General features: G+C 45.0%; 1 protein-coding gene across 2 annotated transcripts in view; it reads left to right on the top strand.

The window, feature by feature from the left end:
• The window catches only part of Dpf3 (double PHD fingers 3), a 275179-nt gene that overhangs the window by 108735 nt on the left and 149706 nt on the right, over positions 1 to 16738 (top strand). For both annotated transcript variants that reach the window (XM_021178797.2, XM_021178798.1), the window contains exon 2: positions 10282 to 10442. In XM_021178797.2, the coding sequence (XP_021034456.1) occupies positions 10282 to 10442 (161 nt within the window). The remainder of the gene's footprint in view (positions 1 to 10281; positions 10443 to 16738) is intronic.

Below are 16738 nucleotides of genomic sequence, written 5' to 3'. Positions count from 1 at the left end.
AAGACTACCAGCCCAGAGATGGTCCCACCCACAAGGGGCCTTTCTCCCTTGATCACTAATTGAGAAAATGCCTTACAGTTGGATCTCATGGAGGCAGTTCCTCAACTGAAGCTCCTTTCTCTGTGATAACTCCAGCTGTGTCAAGTTGACACAAAACTAGTCAGTACAGTGACCTTCTATACATTCCTTAACCCTCCAAGGAGAGATGTATTTTGTCACATCTAGGTAGACCTTGGGTACCAGGGTACCAGTGGAGGAAGTCTCCTTCCTTCCCAGAGTACCTCTCCCCCTCTCCCATTATTTCCTGGAAGGAATCAGACTGCCTCCTGTCTCCTGTCCTTGGCAGCCCCTTGACTTCCACCCTGAGATGCGTATGTCATCAGAACATCTAGTGGCGGCTCAGAAATCATGGCCAGGTTCAATATAAATTCCGTCTTGCTTAGGCAGCTTTGCATAATAACTCTCTGGAAAGTCCCCACCACAGGAGGAGGGATTTATTAGGTCTAGTGGGCCTGAACCTCTGCTGAATGGCATTGAAATCACAATGAGTTTTAGGGTTCAAATTCTTCATCTAATATGGCTTTCAACAAGGGTCACCCTTGTCCCCAAGTGTGCCTGTGTCTGGGCCATTATGAAGATCAGAGACACAGGTTGAATGAATGAATACATAGGCTTTGGGTAGGCCTCTTGGACATTTGTGAGGGACAAGGACTTCTGGGGGATTGGCCTGTGGCAGGTCAGGGCTGTCATTTTAATTGATGTGGCTTCCTGAGGTTTTCCAATGGGAACTAAGCTGAGTTGGAACCTCTCAGCTCTGCCTTTAAAACACAGCGTCCAAAGAGTTCTTGTCCCTTTCTTTTCTTTCTTTTTTTATTTAAAGATTTACTTATTTATTATATGTAAGTACACTGTAGCTGTCTTCAGACACACCAGAAGAGGGCGTCAGATCTCATTACAGATGGTTGTGAGCCACCATGTGGCTGCTGGGATTCGATCTCAGGACCTTCGGAAGAGCAGTCAGTGCTCCTCACTGCTGAGCCATCTCCCCAGCCCCCTCTTACCCTTTTCTTAGAGACGTGGGGGTGCACTTTTCAGCACTGAGTGCCTGGGAGTGAAGACTGGGCTGATCTCTAGTCAGAATCAGAACTAGTCTTCTAGCCTTGAACTACCCATCAGTCTCTTTGACAAACCCGAGTTTGAGAGTCATTGCTTAGAGCAGTGGGTCTCGACCTTCCTAGGGCTGTGACCCTTTCATACAGTTCCTCACGTTGTGGTGACAGCCCCCCCCCCAAATAATTTTCATTGTTACTTAGTAACAAATTTTTGCCACGGTTATGAATTATAATGTGTGTTTCCCGATGCTCTTAGGGGACCCCAGTGAAAGGGGCATCTCCTGTCAGGTGGAGGTGATCTATGTCTTCTAGGCTGGTCTGATGTCTGCATAAGCTTCCAAGGCTTGGAGAAAGAAAGGGAGTTTTAATGAGGAACAACACTGTCTGACAACTTAGCGGGATCTAGAAATGGCCTAGGAGACAAGCCTCTGGGCGTGTCTGTGGGCGATTTTACCCATTAGGTTAGGAGTAGAGAAGACTTTTTCTATACGGGTAGCACCATTCTGTGTGCAAGGATCCAGGCATCCAAAGGATGGGCCAGCTCAGCTGGGATGTTCATCCCTCTCTGCTTCCTTACTGTGTGTTCAATATGAGCAGCAGCCATACACACCTGCCTCCAGACCTTCCCTGCCACGGAGGGACTTCTTAAACTGTAAGCCGGAGCAAGCCTCACCTGTCCCCTTCCTTTACTGCTTTGGTCTTTTTTTGCAATGAGACACCTGAGTATGTCAGTAGCTCTGTGACTTCCTGCAGGGCAGCTTGGACTCTGGTGAACAAATGAACTTGCAGAGCTGAGGTGAACCCACACCTCCCTTTTAGGATAGGGAAGAAAACCAAAAACAAAACCATAGTGGGCTGTGATCTTGTAGGATGTTTGTTTTCAGATGTCTGCTCCTGTGTCTGGAGAAGCCAGGTATCCTCTGGTCCACGCCATGCTCAGACTTCTGCACACCTCACAACTGTGACACGTCCATCCTAGGGATGGTCTGTGTTGGAAGGCATTAATTAGACTGTAGATTAGGTATACATGAACAGAGACACATGAATGGAAACAAAAGGATCTTGGCAAGGTAATTTACTTTGGCAAAGGAGCGTGCAACAGCCCAAACTGGGCAAGCAAGGGTACCAGGGTGCAAACTTCACTTAACTTTTATCCTAACACAGCGCTGCAAGCGTGTCTCATTCCATTGTCGGGAGCTCGACCTCATGGTCTACTGCTGTTGGCTGGTGTATAGTTGGGGAAGGGTATTGTAGTCAAGTTTTAAGAATGTTTGGTATCTAAGGGCTAAGCAGGTGAGGCATGTACAAAGGTTTCACAAGATGAGGAAGAGGGGGCTAGAAATACTAGCCTTCAGTGGGTTAGCTTTTTATTTTTTTATTTTTTGTTTTTGGTTTCTTTTCTTTTTCCTTTCTTTTCTTCTTTTCTTCCTAACTTTTTTTTTTTTTTTTTTTTTTTTTTTTTTTTTTTTTTTTTTTTTGAGACAGGGTTTCTCTGTGTAGTCCTGGCTGTCCTGAAACTCACTCTGTAGACCAGGCTGGCCTTGAACTCAGAGATCTGCCTGCCTCCTCCCCCTACTGAGTGCTGGGATTAAAGGTGTGCACTATTACCACCTGGCTGAGTCAGCCATCTCTGATAGAGTTTTGATAGGCATTCCAAGCAGACACTTATACTGATTTAATGTGCGTGGTTTGGGAACAGGCAAGAATACAACACTCTGGCCCCATCTTCAAGATACTCACAGTCTGAGTGTGAATGGAGTAAGGAAGACAGCAAAGAGCAGGAAAACAAAGTAGACTCAAAGATGTGGAACCAAAGTGCTTTAGGCAGGATAACCTGGGACCCTTCCTAGAAGAGTGAGGATTTCTGCTAGCCTCGAATCTGTTCAGATTAGCCAAACTATGTGTGGAAGGACATGAATATTTTTGTTGGCCATGTGGACCAGGCTCTCTGCTGCTTGTGTGCAGAAAAAGCATCAGATGAAGATTAACATCGATTGATTGCTTCTTCTGTTTACCCACTTACTCATCTATCAACTCGATGTGGCAGATTCCCTGTCCTGGGCTTCAGGACAGGGCAACAGATGCGTCAGGTGTGGCCTCTGGTTTTTAGAGTAGACTCTGCAAGGGAGGGGTCCTGCTGCATCATGTCCCAGCCGCCTTGCTCTCTAACGTAGGAGGTTCAGCTTGGGTTAGAAGTTTGAGCGGGTGTCTGACCATGTCAAATCCACTGCCAAAGTGAAGATTCCATGCGGGATGTGACATGCAGAGGACTAGCCAGCCTGCTCAGGCAGAGTTACTGCCGCAAAGTGGCAGAAAACAGGTTGTGCTTCAAGGAGAGGCGGCAGGAGACACTGGGTTGTAGGTATTCCTGCCTCGGTGTCCTGGATTCTAGCATATTAAGTCCTTCTGCTGGCCTACAGAATACTGAGTGTGAACCGCAGGGAAGGCACAGGGCCGGTGAGCCTGTGAGTGGTGTGGAGCTGAACAGGCTTGCCTGGTACCCAGCCTTTTATATGCCTGATCTCTTAGTCCCTGTAGCCTGGCAGAGGCAGAACATCACTGGAAGCCACTTTGAATTCTGTGCCATGGGGTAAAAGGCTAAAAGAAGGTTTAAGGAAGACTTCTCTTTGCCAGGATGGGACGAGAGGAGAGCAATGATGATTTCGGTCAGGGGTGGCTGCCATTAAGCCAGTCATTGGGTGATGAGCACTAACAGAGAGATTGTAGACTTTTGTACTTTCCCTGCTAAAGCTGCAAGTGGACAGGCCTCTAAACTGCAGACTTCCATGTGCATCCAACACTGCGGACTAAGTGTACGTATTGGGTATATGGGTTGTAGTTCAAGTGGAAATGCCTCCTCCCCTGGGCCAGTGGGAACAGGGTGGTCAGACAGAGCACAGCACAACTTCCTGGATACCAACTGTGTACCAGGTTCTGTGCTGGATGTAGGGAATGCCTCAGGCTCAAGTCCAGGATGTAGGGGATGCTGGCCTCCCTGATTCAGGTCACCTCCTTCACCCTGGAGCTGCTGGTCCCTGGGAGGCGGTCATAGCTCAACGTGAGCAGCTGTGTGCTGTGGCCCCCCTCAATCAATAGTTCTCTTGGGGGTTCACAGTCCAGTGAACCCCAACCATCAACAATCAGGGAAGGCATGCTAGACATTGAATTAGGTTTCAGTTGGTACAGTAATAGTATTGATGTTTTGGATGTAAGAAAATGATTGGGGAGAAAGGGTTTTAGAATCTCTCCCCTCTCCCTCTCCCCTGTCCCCTGTCCTCTGTCCCCTCTCCCTCTCCCTTTCTCCCTCCCCTGTCCCCTCTCCCTTCTCCCTCTCCCCTCTCCCCTCTTCCCTCTCCCTCTGTGGGGGCTTCTTGCATATGTCTTCAAGTATATATGTATGGGGACAAATATTTAATTTTTCATTTTTTGAGGTGGAATCTCATGCATCCCAGGCTGGCCTCAGGCTTGCCCTGTGACCAAGCACAACTTTGAATTTCTGCTCTGCCTGCCTTAATTTGGGATTAGAATCATGTGCCACAGTGCCCAGCATTTTTTTAAATGCAGGTTCTGGTAAATGCTTATAAGACAAGCATTTACCAGGCTGAACTATCCCGTCAGCCCCTCCTATGTTTATTCTTTCTTTAATCTTCATCCGATTCTTCAGTTACCATCCTCATGACCTAATTACTTCTAAAGGCTCCATGGCTCTATATACAGATACCATAATCTGGTGGGTCAGGACATTAGCTTTTTTTTGCATGTGGGGTGACATAATTCAGTCTGACCTAGTGGTTAGCTCTTCTTTCAAGGGCCGATTCTATGAGCAGTACAGCATCAAGGGGTTTAAAATGGTTCCCTTCCCCTGTCAAAAACTGCCCGTTAGCTTTTGAGGGCTTATTGAAAGCTAAGTGAGAGCAGAGCTTCCTGTGTCAGTTACACATGCTGACATGCAAAGAGCAGGGTGTTAGTGCTCTGGAGGTGAGTTTCATGTGTGTTTGCAGGTGGCTGGGAAAGGCAGGTGGGTGAGGCTGTGGGCAGGCAGGAGGGGAGCAGCAGGGCAGACAGAGGCACCACAGAGGGTGGAAGCTGGAGAGGAGGAGGATCAAAAGTATCTCTGGCCAGGGTTGCTCAAGTCCTGCTTGTCTCTGTTTACAGGCACAAACAGTAGGCCAAGGTTGTCCTGTAACAGCCAAAGGGGACCTGAGGCCACATGATATGAGAGAATAGACAAGAACTCTGGAAAGTGACACAACACAGTGCCAGACAGGGTGAGGGCAGCTCCATGGGTGGGGAACAGTGACCCCCTCTTTGTCGCCCCCCCCCCCCGAGAAGAATGAGAGCTGGGGAGGAAAGAAGCTCTTGGCAGAAGATGAGGAGTTTGCTTTTTGAACATCCCTCAACTGAAGACAGAGATGGGCTATGTAGCCCAGGGTGGCCTTGAACTCGTAACCCTTTTGTTTCCATTGCATAGATACTGAGATGGTAGGCATGCTCCGTCACGCCTGGGTGGGCATGTATTTGAAGTACGACGCAACACATGTCCTTAGTTATGAGCACAGGACCTGTGGGACAATCAGGACGAGTGTCTGCTTGGAGGACTGGACCTGAGCATGATCTCATGGCAGTGACAGGAAGTTGATCAGGTGACCAGGTTCTCTGGAACAGGAGGTTGAATGGGGAGCAGAGGGCCCTCCTGACCCTGGACTTCATCTCCCTATAGACACGCTCAAAAAAAGTCCCTGGATATCCAGTTTTTAGAGCTGGACTGGACCCCTCTGTCCATTTGTGACCAAAAAGGGACCTCTCGCCCCTCACGAAGCCCTCTAGAGCCTAGCAGCTGGTGTTCCAGACTAGAAGGCTTTTCAGAGCCCAGCCAATGTCTCGCCTTTGTTTCTGATTGCAGGCTTTAGTGGCCTGGGGTCAATGCTTGATGAGGACATCACTCTAACCTGTCTGGTGCCAGCTTCCTCCGGCCCAAGACATCAATCATGCCTTGGTAATCTAGCCCCCGTGGTCTGGTAAAGACAGGTGATGGCTGAGGCTGGTCCATGCCTGCTCCAGCCTGGGGCACACTGGTCACAACTCCACAAAATGAGTCATTTGCTGCCAGCCGGTCCCTATTCCTTCTGCCCCCCCCCGCCCCCCCCCCCCGTGGCTTTAATGCAAATGTCACCCATGGGGTGGAACCTTTCCTTCTGGGACTTTGTTTATTTATTTATTCATTTATGAATTCCATATTGGAAAGGACATTTGTAAGGAAAGGACCCGCGTAAAGGTGGAAGGCGAGAACTCCGACACCACTCAGTATTTGATATTTATCACAAGTTTCACTCATACAAAGATTTCACTTTTGAAAATACACACGTCTGTCCCCCGTGTCTCCCCCCCCCCCCCCCCAGCGTGCCTCTTAGTACTGACCTGCGTGCTCACAGAGTGGAAAGGACTTAAGATCAAGCCCGTTTGCACGGGGTCATGGCTTTCTTCCCCTGTCTCCTCCAGTCGGTGTAAGGCACAGACATTGGCCAACTTCACTATTTGTTCTTAGTAAGTTCGCTTTCTTGTTCCTTTCGTGTGGACCAAAGCTGTTGGAAGTGAAGAACATGGCAGGGAAGTTCACCTTGAAGTCTTACCGTGTGTTTTCTTTGCTTCCAGAAGTCCATCCGGAAGAAGGAAAAGCCCATTTCCTCTAGGAGATGAATGTTTTTTTTGTTTAGTTTAGTTTAGTTTTTGTTTGTTTGTTTGTTTGTTTGTTTTTTTCGAGACAGGGTTTCTCTGTATAGCCCTTGCTGTCCTGGAGCTCACTTTGTAGACCAGGCTGGCCTCGAACTCAGAAATCCACCTGCCTCTGCCTCCCGAGTGCTGGGATCAAAGGCGTGTGCCTCCATGCCCGGCTTTAGGAGATGAATTTTACTGCACTTGTGGACTTCATTTTATGTCCCTACTTCCCCCGCCCCCGAATTTCTTAGATTGAACTAGTTAACATTTTTTTTTTTAAAGATCATACGATGAGCCTGGATTGGTGGTGGTACACACCTGTAGTCTTGGCCCTTGGAAGGCTGAGGTAGGAACATGGGCTACATGGTGAGGTCCTGTTTAAAACAAACAATGGACAATGGGAAACCTCGCTCTCTTGTATTCTGACCAGTTCCCATCACTATGGCGGTGGCCCCTGGCCAGGCTGTATCATCTTGTGTGGGTTGAACTGCCCGTGAAAGCTCCCATTCCTCTGAGATGCTTTGCCTTAGCTGGGGGATGGGGGAGCCATCCAGGCTGGTGTGACACAGGCAAACCCTCCGTCGGAAATGTTCTTCATTTTTGATCAATCTCATGGTCCTTGTTAGTATCTTTGATTACACTGGATTACATGCTATTCCGTTTTATAGCATTTTAATGGGCTTTCAGCTCCCCTCCCCAGGTCATTTCCAGCTGTGTGGTGTTTAGGATTTGATGGCAGTTTGGTTCTGTAACTGCCAGGACACCTTCTGTGCAGGCTGGCCCTTCTGCGTGAGTGCCAGGCTCTTCAGAGGTGAAGAGTGAGAGGAGCCTTGTTTGTTTCCCAGGCGCTTGCCAACGATTAAATGACAACAAATGAAACCTCCCATGGCTGTATCCCCCAATTGTAATATGTTTGTTTTAAATCCTTTGGTTGGGGGCTGGTGAGATGACCCAGTGGGTAGAGGCTATTGCTGAGCAAGCCTGCCCACCTCAATTCCATCCTTATTGGAGGGCCAGAGCTGCTTCTGCAAAGTTGACCTCTGACCTCCACACAGTGCCCTGCCCCCACACTCACACACTAGTAATGGTCATGATAAATCTTTAATAGGATCTGACCCATTGACTTAAAAAAAAAACAAACCAAAAACCTTGGTTTCTAACAAACAGTATGGAATGTGCTGTGATTAGAAACCCGTGTATTGCTGTTGGGACTGTGAAATGGCCCAGGCGCTGAGAATAACAGAAAGATACTTAAAAAAAAAAATTCCAGATGGTCCATCAAATCTACTCTTGGGCCTGAACTCAAAATAGTTGAAAGTATAGGCTTGATATTTGTACCTGTATGTCTGCAGGTAGGTCTGTATTTCTCTAGAGAGTATAGCCATATTCATAGTGACTTAAGCATGAAAGCAATCCACGTCTTCATTGACCACTGAGCTGATAAGCAGAGTATGGGATATGGAAATAGTCTACAACAGATGGGGATTCTGACACTGTTAGTTACAGCATGGACGGATCTAGAATGCTGTAATATGCTAAGTGCAATATGCTGTCCTCTGTCACAATGACAGAGGCAGACAGTGGCGGGCAGGACTGGGGGAAGGAGGAAGAATGACTGTTTAATGCTTGTTTAGTTCTGCTTTGAGGAATGAAGAGTTCTGGAAATGGACGGTGCTGCCAGTTGTACAACAGAAGAACTCTCGATACCTGTTATGATTTGAGTGTAGCTATTCCCCATGGGCCCTGAGTTTGGCTCTTGGTCCCCAGGTGGTGGTATATTTTGGTAATTGTACAACCTCTGGGAGGGAGGGACTGGCTAGAGGAAATGGAGCAGACATTTATAACAGTGCTTCAAATGACTTAACTCAGTTCTCCAGTTTGCCCTCACAATCTTTGTGGCCCCTCCTCTTCCTGCCTTCATGTCCCTCCCCTTCCTGCCTCCCATGTCCATGTCCCTCCTGTTTCTGCCTCCACGCCTCTCTATCCACAAGGCTCAGGTTCTCCTGCCAGAGGTTATGCTGTTGTATTTGGGTTTCTCTCTTAGCTCTTGCCCTAGATGGACCTGTGTTTTATATGTTAGGTTTTTGCTTTCACTGGTTTTTTATCTGCTCAATTATATCATTGTCATGGGTTGTGTTTTTTTTTTTGTTTGTTTGTTTTGCCTTGACATTATGTTTACTGAGTAAGATCATCACTTGTCCATCAAAGATTCACAGATATAAAATTGACTGTTTAGTCAGATTACCACCCTGCAAACCAGGATAGTTTTTTATTTGTGGGTTCAACTTTGGGCATTGACTTGCTTTGAGTTCAATTATTATTATTATTATTAATTTTTAAGTTAAAAGTGTATGTGTGTATATGTGTGTGTGTGTGTGTGTGTGTGTGTTTATGCCACATACATGGTTCATGTCTGTGGAGACCTGAAGAGGACATTAAATTCCCCGGAGCTGGCATTACAGGTGGTTTTGAGCTGCCTGAACTGGATACTAGGAACCAAACTCAGGGCTCCTGGAAGAGCAGTGAGTGCTCTTAACATCTGAGCCCTCTTTGTGGCCTCACTATTATTCTCTGACAGTTTTATACACCTGATGCATTCTCATCTCTCTTACCCACTACCACCTGTCTTGTAGCTTGCTTACCCTCATCAGCCTTCCATATACAAGTTCCTGTCACACAATCTTGTCTCTTGGTTTTGTGACCTACTATGTTTAACCAGGGCTATGTGGCCATGGGTGTGGGGCTCTGCACTGGGGCTTAGTGGACTCACTTTAGTAGGTATACAATTAAAGACAGTGACTCCCCCTTCCATAGCATCCCTCAGCAATTTCCAGGGGAGGGGAGTCCCACATTAGTTTAAATGCCTCTCTTGCTTGTTTTTTTGAGCAGAGAAAGTTAATTATCTTAATCTGTGGGCTTAGAAGATCTACACGTGCCCTTCCTCACATGCTTTTTACAGTGAATAGCTGTACCTCCATGGGACATCTCCTCTGCTCGTGTAGTCTTTATCCTAAATGCTTTATTCTAAATTCTCCGTCATAATGGGAGTCTGGGTGTGCTTTGCAACTTCTGAGAACAAAGTGTGGGGGATGCGAAAAGAGAGGGCTCTGGCAGCTGGATGTTCTAAGTCCTAAGCAGAACATTGCTATAGAATGTCCCACCTCCAGGGACATCTTAGCATCTTAGTACAGGGCTGGTCACGTTTACTGGTGGTTTGCTCTTTGGGGCCCATTTTAAAGGAGTCTCTAAGTGACCTGGTAGATTTGGGACAGAAAATGGAATCTGGTAGAGATTTGATGACAATTTGTATTTTGTCCCTTAATAGGGCTCTTGGTGCTCATTGGCTTGATTGCCATAAATGCAGCTCTTCTGGAGCGACGGTAGGGGACCGCTTCCCTCCGGTTGTGTTTCTACTTCCTCTGGTCTCACCCCATTGCTCTCTTGTTTTCTGTAGGCTTGGGGACCAGTTCTACAAGGAAGCCATTGAGCACTGCCGGAGCTACAACTCGAGGCTGTGTGCAGAGCGGAGCGTGCGTCTCCCCTTCCTGGACTCGCAGACTGGGGTGGCTCAGAACAACTGCTACATCTGGATGGAGAAGAGGCACCGAGGCCCGGGTAAGTCATGCAACTCCCAGCATGCACAGCGGCTCCAGCTTGGAGGAAGGAATACAATGGTGTCTGGGAGTTCACACAGCTGGGCCGGGTTGGGAGTTAGATAAGCTAGGCTCACAGTGAAGAAATTTAGCTGTGTATACAGTTTATCCAAGGGACCAGACAAAGATGATGTGAGGTATTTATCTCAAAGAAGTCCAAAGAAAGCAGTCTTCATTTTCCACCCTCGGGTGTTGGCTAAAATCTGTAAATGTGTTTAGCTGTGGGTGAGGCTTAGTTTTGTCATCAGAACTCTGTCCCTGAGGCTTGTCATCTGTGGAGTGTGGATAATCTCAGTATTTACTACACGGAGTTTATCAGGATTAAATGGAAATATCTATAAACAACTCAACATACTATATGCTCTAAAATGTTGAATATTATCATTGTCATGACTGTGATTCTAAACTTCTGGGCTTCTAAGAATAGAATAAAACCCACTGGTGTAGATTAGGGAGATAGCTAGTTCTAGAGATGCATTTTTCTGTGGTCATATTTACTTATGTTAAAATATGTGTGTGTGTGCTCACATGCATGTGTCTATACCTGTTTCCATGTGTGCCTAGGGTGCACGCATGCATGCATGTGTGTGTGTGTTACATGTGTGCATGCAAGTACCTTCCTTACTTAGTTGTTCTTCATCCTGTTTTTTGAAACAGGGTTTATCACTTTTGCCAGGAGCTTGCTGATTCAGCTTGGCTGTCTGGCCAGTGAGCCCCAGGGATCTGCCTGTTCCCCCACCCTCCCCAGCTCTGGGATTAAAAGTGTGTGCATTTATATGGTTTCTAGGGATTGAACTAGGTTCCATACTTTCATGGTAAGCACATTGCTGACCGAGCCATCTTTGTAAACCCCCTCCCTGTTTTCGGTAAGGTCTCACATAGCCCAGGCTGCTCTAACTTTCTACAGAGCCAGTGACGACCAGGAACTCTTCCTGATCCTCTCACCTCTACCTCTTGGGCTGGGCTTTGTAGGCCTCTGCCGCCACTCCTGATTCTTCATGAGTATGGTCAACAAACTTTTTCTGTTGTTTTGAAAAGTTTTATATTTATGTAAAATTCAGATAATGGCAAAATAAAATCAGAATCCGCACGGCCAAGCTCCACAACAGGCAGCTCGTGGCTGACTGTCTCATCTACGCTTAGCTTTCACCTTTCTCCCTGACTCCGGAGGACTTTGAAGTAGATCTGGGACAGCACATCATGTCACGTATAAATACTCTGGACTTAAAATGTCAAACTAGTTGGGTGCCGTGGGACATGCCTGAAATCACGGTGGTTAGGAAGCTGAGACAAGAGGATTGCAAGTGTGCCTGAGATGCAGGACAAGCCTCTGCCTGAGAGGACAAAGGAGAAGATCAAGCCAGCCCAGGACCACTACCTAATCAAATGGTCAACATCCATTTCTCCTGCTACCTCTAGCGTAAGCCAGGGTCCAGACAGGATTCCTGCATTGCAACTGTGACACTGCCCTTAGACATCTGCAGGCTTCGTTGAGACTCTTTCTCCCTTGTATGTTATTTGTTGAAGAAACTGGGTTGTTTGCACTGTAGGGTTTCCCAGAGCTCAGATTTGCTGATTGCATCCCCATGGTGTTATTGCTGTGAATTGGTAATTAGGTCTGGAGACTTATTCAGGCTTGCTCTCTCTCTCTCTCTCTCTCTCTCTCTCTCTCTCTCTCTCTCTCTCTCTCTCTCTCTCTCTCTCTGGCAAAAGCAGTACAGGTGGTAGTTTGGGCTTTCACCAGGAGGCTCATGCAGTCTGATTATCTCCTTTCACTCACGTTACCAGCCCTTCTTGATAACTATCCAGATTCTTATTCCATTAAAGAGTTGCAAAGAACCCCCCCCCCCCCAAACCAACCAAACAAAAACCCAGTGTGGCATTTGATTAGAGGCCATGGTGGTTTTTTATTTATTCGCTCTCCAGCCTCTGTAAAGAAAACCATCCCCTCATTAAAACTTTGGTTATTATGAGGTGCAGCTGACAGGAGGTAAATGAGGTTTCCCTTGTATTTATTTACCAGTTTTCAGAATAACGAGTTGGTTCCTCCGTCTTGTCCAAAGTTGATCAATGTGGTTATTTTAAGCGCTATCATGAACTCGGACTTAAGCCCGTTTGATGCACTTTAACCCACTGCAGTCGTTATTCTGATTGATGCTTACGCTGTCCCATCTTTGTCCAGAAGGGCTTTGGAAATGGCCTCAGTTCCTTCTGATGGCTTCCTTGCCCTCCTGATATTGGGACAAATCGATGTTATCTCACCTTGTGCACTTCCTGCCTTAGACCTAGATGGAAGTGCTTCTCCTAGAAGCCCTGGTTTTTTGTCTTCATAGATGCTCTGAAATGACCATCTATGCTCACTCAGTTGATCATGATTTCTCGGACTTTTAGTCAGCATCCCATGAAGTATGATATTTTTAAGTGAAAGCTATTGAATTATACTATTTCCTAGCCAATTCAGTTTTAAATAGTTTGTTTTTAACTATATTTATCCTATATCCCTTTTCTCAGATACCCACCACACACACACACACACACACAGAGTGCATGCATGAGCATATCTACCACACACGTACATACACATGTATGCAAATGCATGCATAAATACACACATATGCATATAACCCTGAACCTGGATTTAATGATGTGGACACCCTTGCTTCATCGCATACAGAGCGCACAATAGGCACATCGGCAGTTCAGTAACAGCAGGGCTATTTGTAGTAAGAATCCTGGACAGGGCTTAACAGTTTTTCTTTTTGCACTTTGTATCTCTTGCCCTCCTTAGGTTGTGGTGCCAAGCCCCTGTGCCTCAAAGTCACTTCAGATAGATAGTCTTCTGTGTTAGTTGTGACAGTAGGTCTTCTACATAGTTGGATTTGTAGGTTTCATTTTGGTTTTACTTGTTAAGGATTGATCTGTTTAGAGGATTCATAGAATTTCTTTTCTTTTCTTTTCTTTTCTTTTCTTTTCTTTTCTTTTCTTTTTGTTTTTGTTTTTCAAGACGGGGTTTCTCTGTAGCCCTGGCTGTCCTGGAACTCACTTTGTAGACCAGGCTGGCCTTGAACTCAGAAATCCTGGAACTCACTTTGTAGACCACGCTGGCCTTGAACTCAGAAATCCGCCTGCCTCTGCTTCCCAAGTGCTGGGATTAAAGGAGTGTGCCACCACACCCAGCGAATTTCTTTTCTTAAAATTAGCTTCTTGGGGGCTGGAGAGAGGGCTCAGTGGTTAAGAGCACTGACTGCTCTTCCAGAGGTCCTGAGTTCAATTCCCAGCAACCACATGGTGGCTCACAACCATCTGTAATGAGATCTGATGCCCTCTTCTGGTGTATCTGAAGACAGCTACAATGTACTTATATATAATAAATAAATCTTAAAAAAAAATTAGCTTCTCATATTAAGTCGCCATATACCTCCTGGGAATTGCACACGGCACCTAGAACACCTTTCTGGTTTTCGTTCACTTTCCCCAAAGATCACACCAGAAGTTGATAACGGTAAAATGTGTGTGAGAAGTGTGAGAAGCTTTTGCCTTTCTCTCTCTCTCTCTCTCTCTCTTTCTTTCTTTCTTTCTTTCTTTCTTTCTTTCTTTCTTTCTTTCTTTCTTTCTTTCTCTTTCTTATTATTTAAAACAATTTTAAAATGAAAATATATCTCTATCATGTTCTTCCCTCCCCCAAATCCTTCCAGATCCCTTCCCCCTTCCTGGCCTGCCATCTTTAAGTTCTTTTTCAAAAAATGGACAAAACTCTAAGACAGAAACAAATCCCCCAAACCAAGAAAACAAAATAATAATAAAAACCCACCAAACTATAACCAAATAAAGACACAAGTGCACACACATACACACACACAACATACATACACACATACACAACATACATACACACACAACATACATACACACAACATACATACACACATACACACATACACACACATACACACATACACACATATACACACACATATACACACACACAAAACTGAGGAGTCTATTATATGTTGTTCAACTACTCCTTAACATGAACATCTGCCCTGGAGTGGTTGATATTCCCAGTGTCACTCCACTGGAGAAAACTTGATTTTCCTGCTCTCAGCAGGTGTGACAGTTGTTAACTTTTACCCTAGTGTATAGGTTTTCATTCATTCATTCATTCATTCAAAAAATATAAAATAGTATATAATAAGAAAAGACAAAAACTATGCCATTGAAGTTGGACAAGACAAACCAAGAGAAGGAAAAGAGCCCCAAAGAAGACACAAGAAACAGAGATCCACTCATTCACACACACACACACACACACACACACACACACACAAACACACAAGAGTCCCATAGAAACACTAAGCTGGAAGCCGTAATATAAGTGCAGAAGACCTGGTGTAGACCTGAGCAGGTCCTGTGCATGCCACTTCAGTCTCTGTGAGTTCACATGAACTTTGCTCATTGATTTAGAGGGTCTTAGTTTTTCTTTGTGTCCTTTATCACCCCCTGGCTCATACACCCCACCTCCTCTTCCATGGGGTTTCCTGGAAATCCTGTCATTTTATCCCATGTAACCAATACTATAATCAAGACAGGAAACTCCTCAGTGCAAAGATCTCTTTCATATAACTAGTTCATAGCCACACCCAACCTTTCATCTCATCAGGTCCGCTTACCAAATTCATTTATAAGCTAGCTGTCCTACAGACCAGTTAACTCAGTTGGATAGATGGTGGCACTAATAAAATAGCCATTTTTAAAATAAACATTTTCTCTCTACTGATGAGCACATCAAATCATCAAACACAATTTTCAGTGCTTGAAGAATGCTTATCGAATTTACTTAAAGATCTGTGATAAGGGTTAGATTGCCTTTGTTGGAGAACATGTTTATTTTTCCTTTATTCCCAAGGAATACTTGTGCTAGGTATAAAATTACAAATCGATTGTCTTTTCTGTGTAGCATTTGAAAGACTTGCCATGTCTTAAGATGGCTAGTGATGAGAAATCTGCTGCCAGTCATGTGGCGTCTCCCTTGTATGAGAATCGTCATTTCTTTTCACTGTTGTCAAGGGTTTTCTTTGCTTTTATTTTCAAAAATCTAATGTTGATGTGCCTTGGAATAGATTTATTCAAATCTATTCTGTTTGAAGCTTACTTGGAGTTTTGGGCCTGCTTTTTTGTTTGTTTTTGTTTTCTCTCCAAGTTTGAGAGATTTGTTGGCAATTATCTTCAGCCCCATTCACTTTTCTTTTGGGATGCCAAGAGCACACTTGCTAGGTCTCTTGTTACAGCCCTAGATCTGCCCTCTTTGTTCCCTAGGTTCTTTTTTTGGTTTAAAAATTTAAACCTTTGTTGTTATGTGTATGGGTGTTCTGCTTGAATGAATGTAAGCATACTACATGTGTGTAGTGCTTGCAGATGCCAGTAGGGGGCCCTAGATCCCCCAGAATTGGAATCAGACACTTGTGTGCTGCCACGTGGGTGCTGGGAGTCAATCTGGTTCTTCTAGAGAGCAATTGTGTTCTTAACTGCCGACCCATCTCTGTAACCCCCCCCCCCCACCCCATCGCTGCAGCCCCTGAGATTCTATTCATTTTTGTTTTTCAGTTCCTCAGATAGAACAATTTCTATAATTTCTCTTTTATTTTCCTCCTTTGGATTCTGCTAATGAGCTTCATTCATGGGAATTTTTTTTGCTTCTTTGATTACAATTGTTCATCTCGATTTCCTGTTTGGTTCTTGTATCTTTTGTGTTTTATTCTTTTTTCTATTTTTCTTTTATTAAAAATAGAACGTTTTCATACAGTATATTTTAATTTTAGTTTTCCCTCTTGGAACTCCTCTGAGATCCTTTCCCACTCCCTCTCTGATCCAAATCCACATCCTTTCTGTCTCTAGTTAGAAAACAGGCATCTAAAAATTAATAAAATAAAGTAAGATAAAACAACAAACAAACTAGAAAAGGAACAAACAAACAAAAAACACAAACTGAAACAAAGGAAAAGCACAAGAAACATACAAATGTAGAAGACAGCCACAAGAACAGAATGCCAAATCTAACAACAAAAATAAAAGGAAGGAACAATTACTTTTCCTTAATATCTCTTAATATCAATGGACTCAACTTCCCAATAAAAAGACATAGACTAACAGACTGGCTATACAAACAGGACCCAACATTTTGCTGCTTACAGGAAACTCATCTCAGAGAAAAAGATAGACACTACCTCAGAATGAAAGGCTGGAAAACAATTTTCCAAG

Source organism: Mus caroli, chromosome 12 (assembly GCF_900094665.2).
Source record: "Mus caroli chromosome 12, CAROLI_EIJ_v1.1, whole genome shotgun sequence".
Taxonomy (NCBI): Eukaryota; Metazoa; Chordata; class Mammalia; order Rodentia; family Muridae; genus Mus; species Mus caroli.
This window is presented reverse-complemented; position numbering and strand designations above follow the sequence as displayed.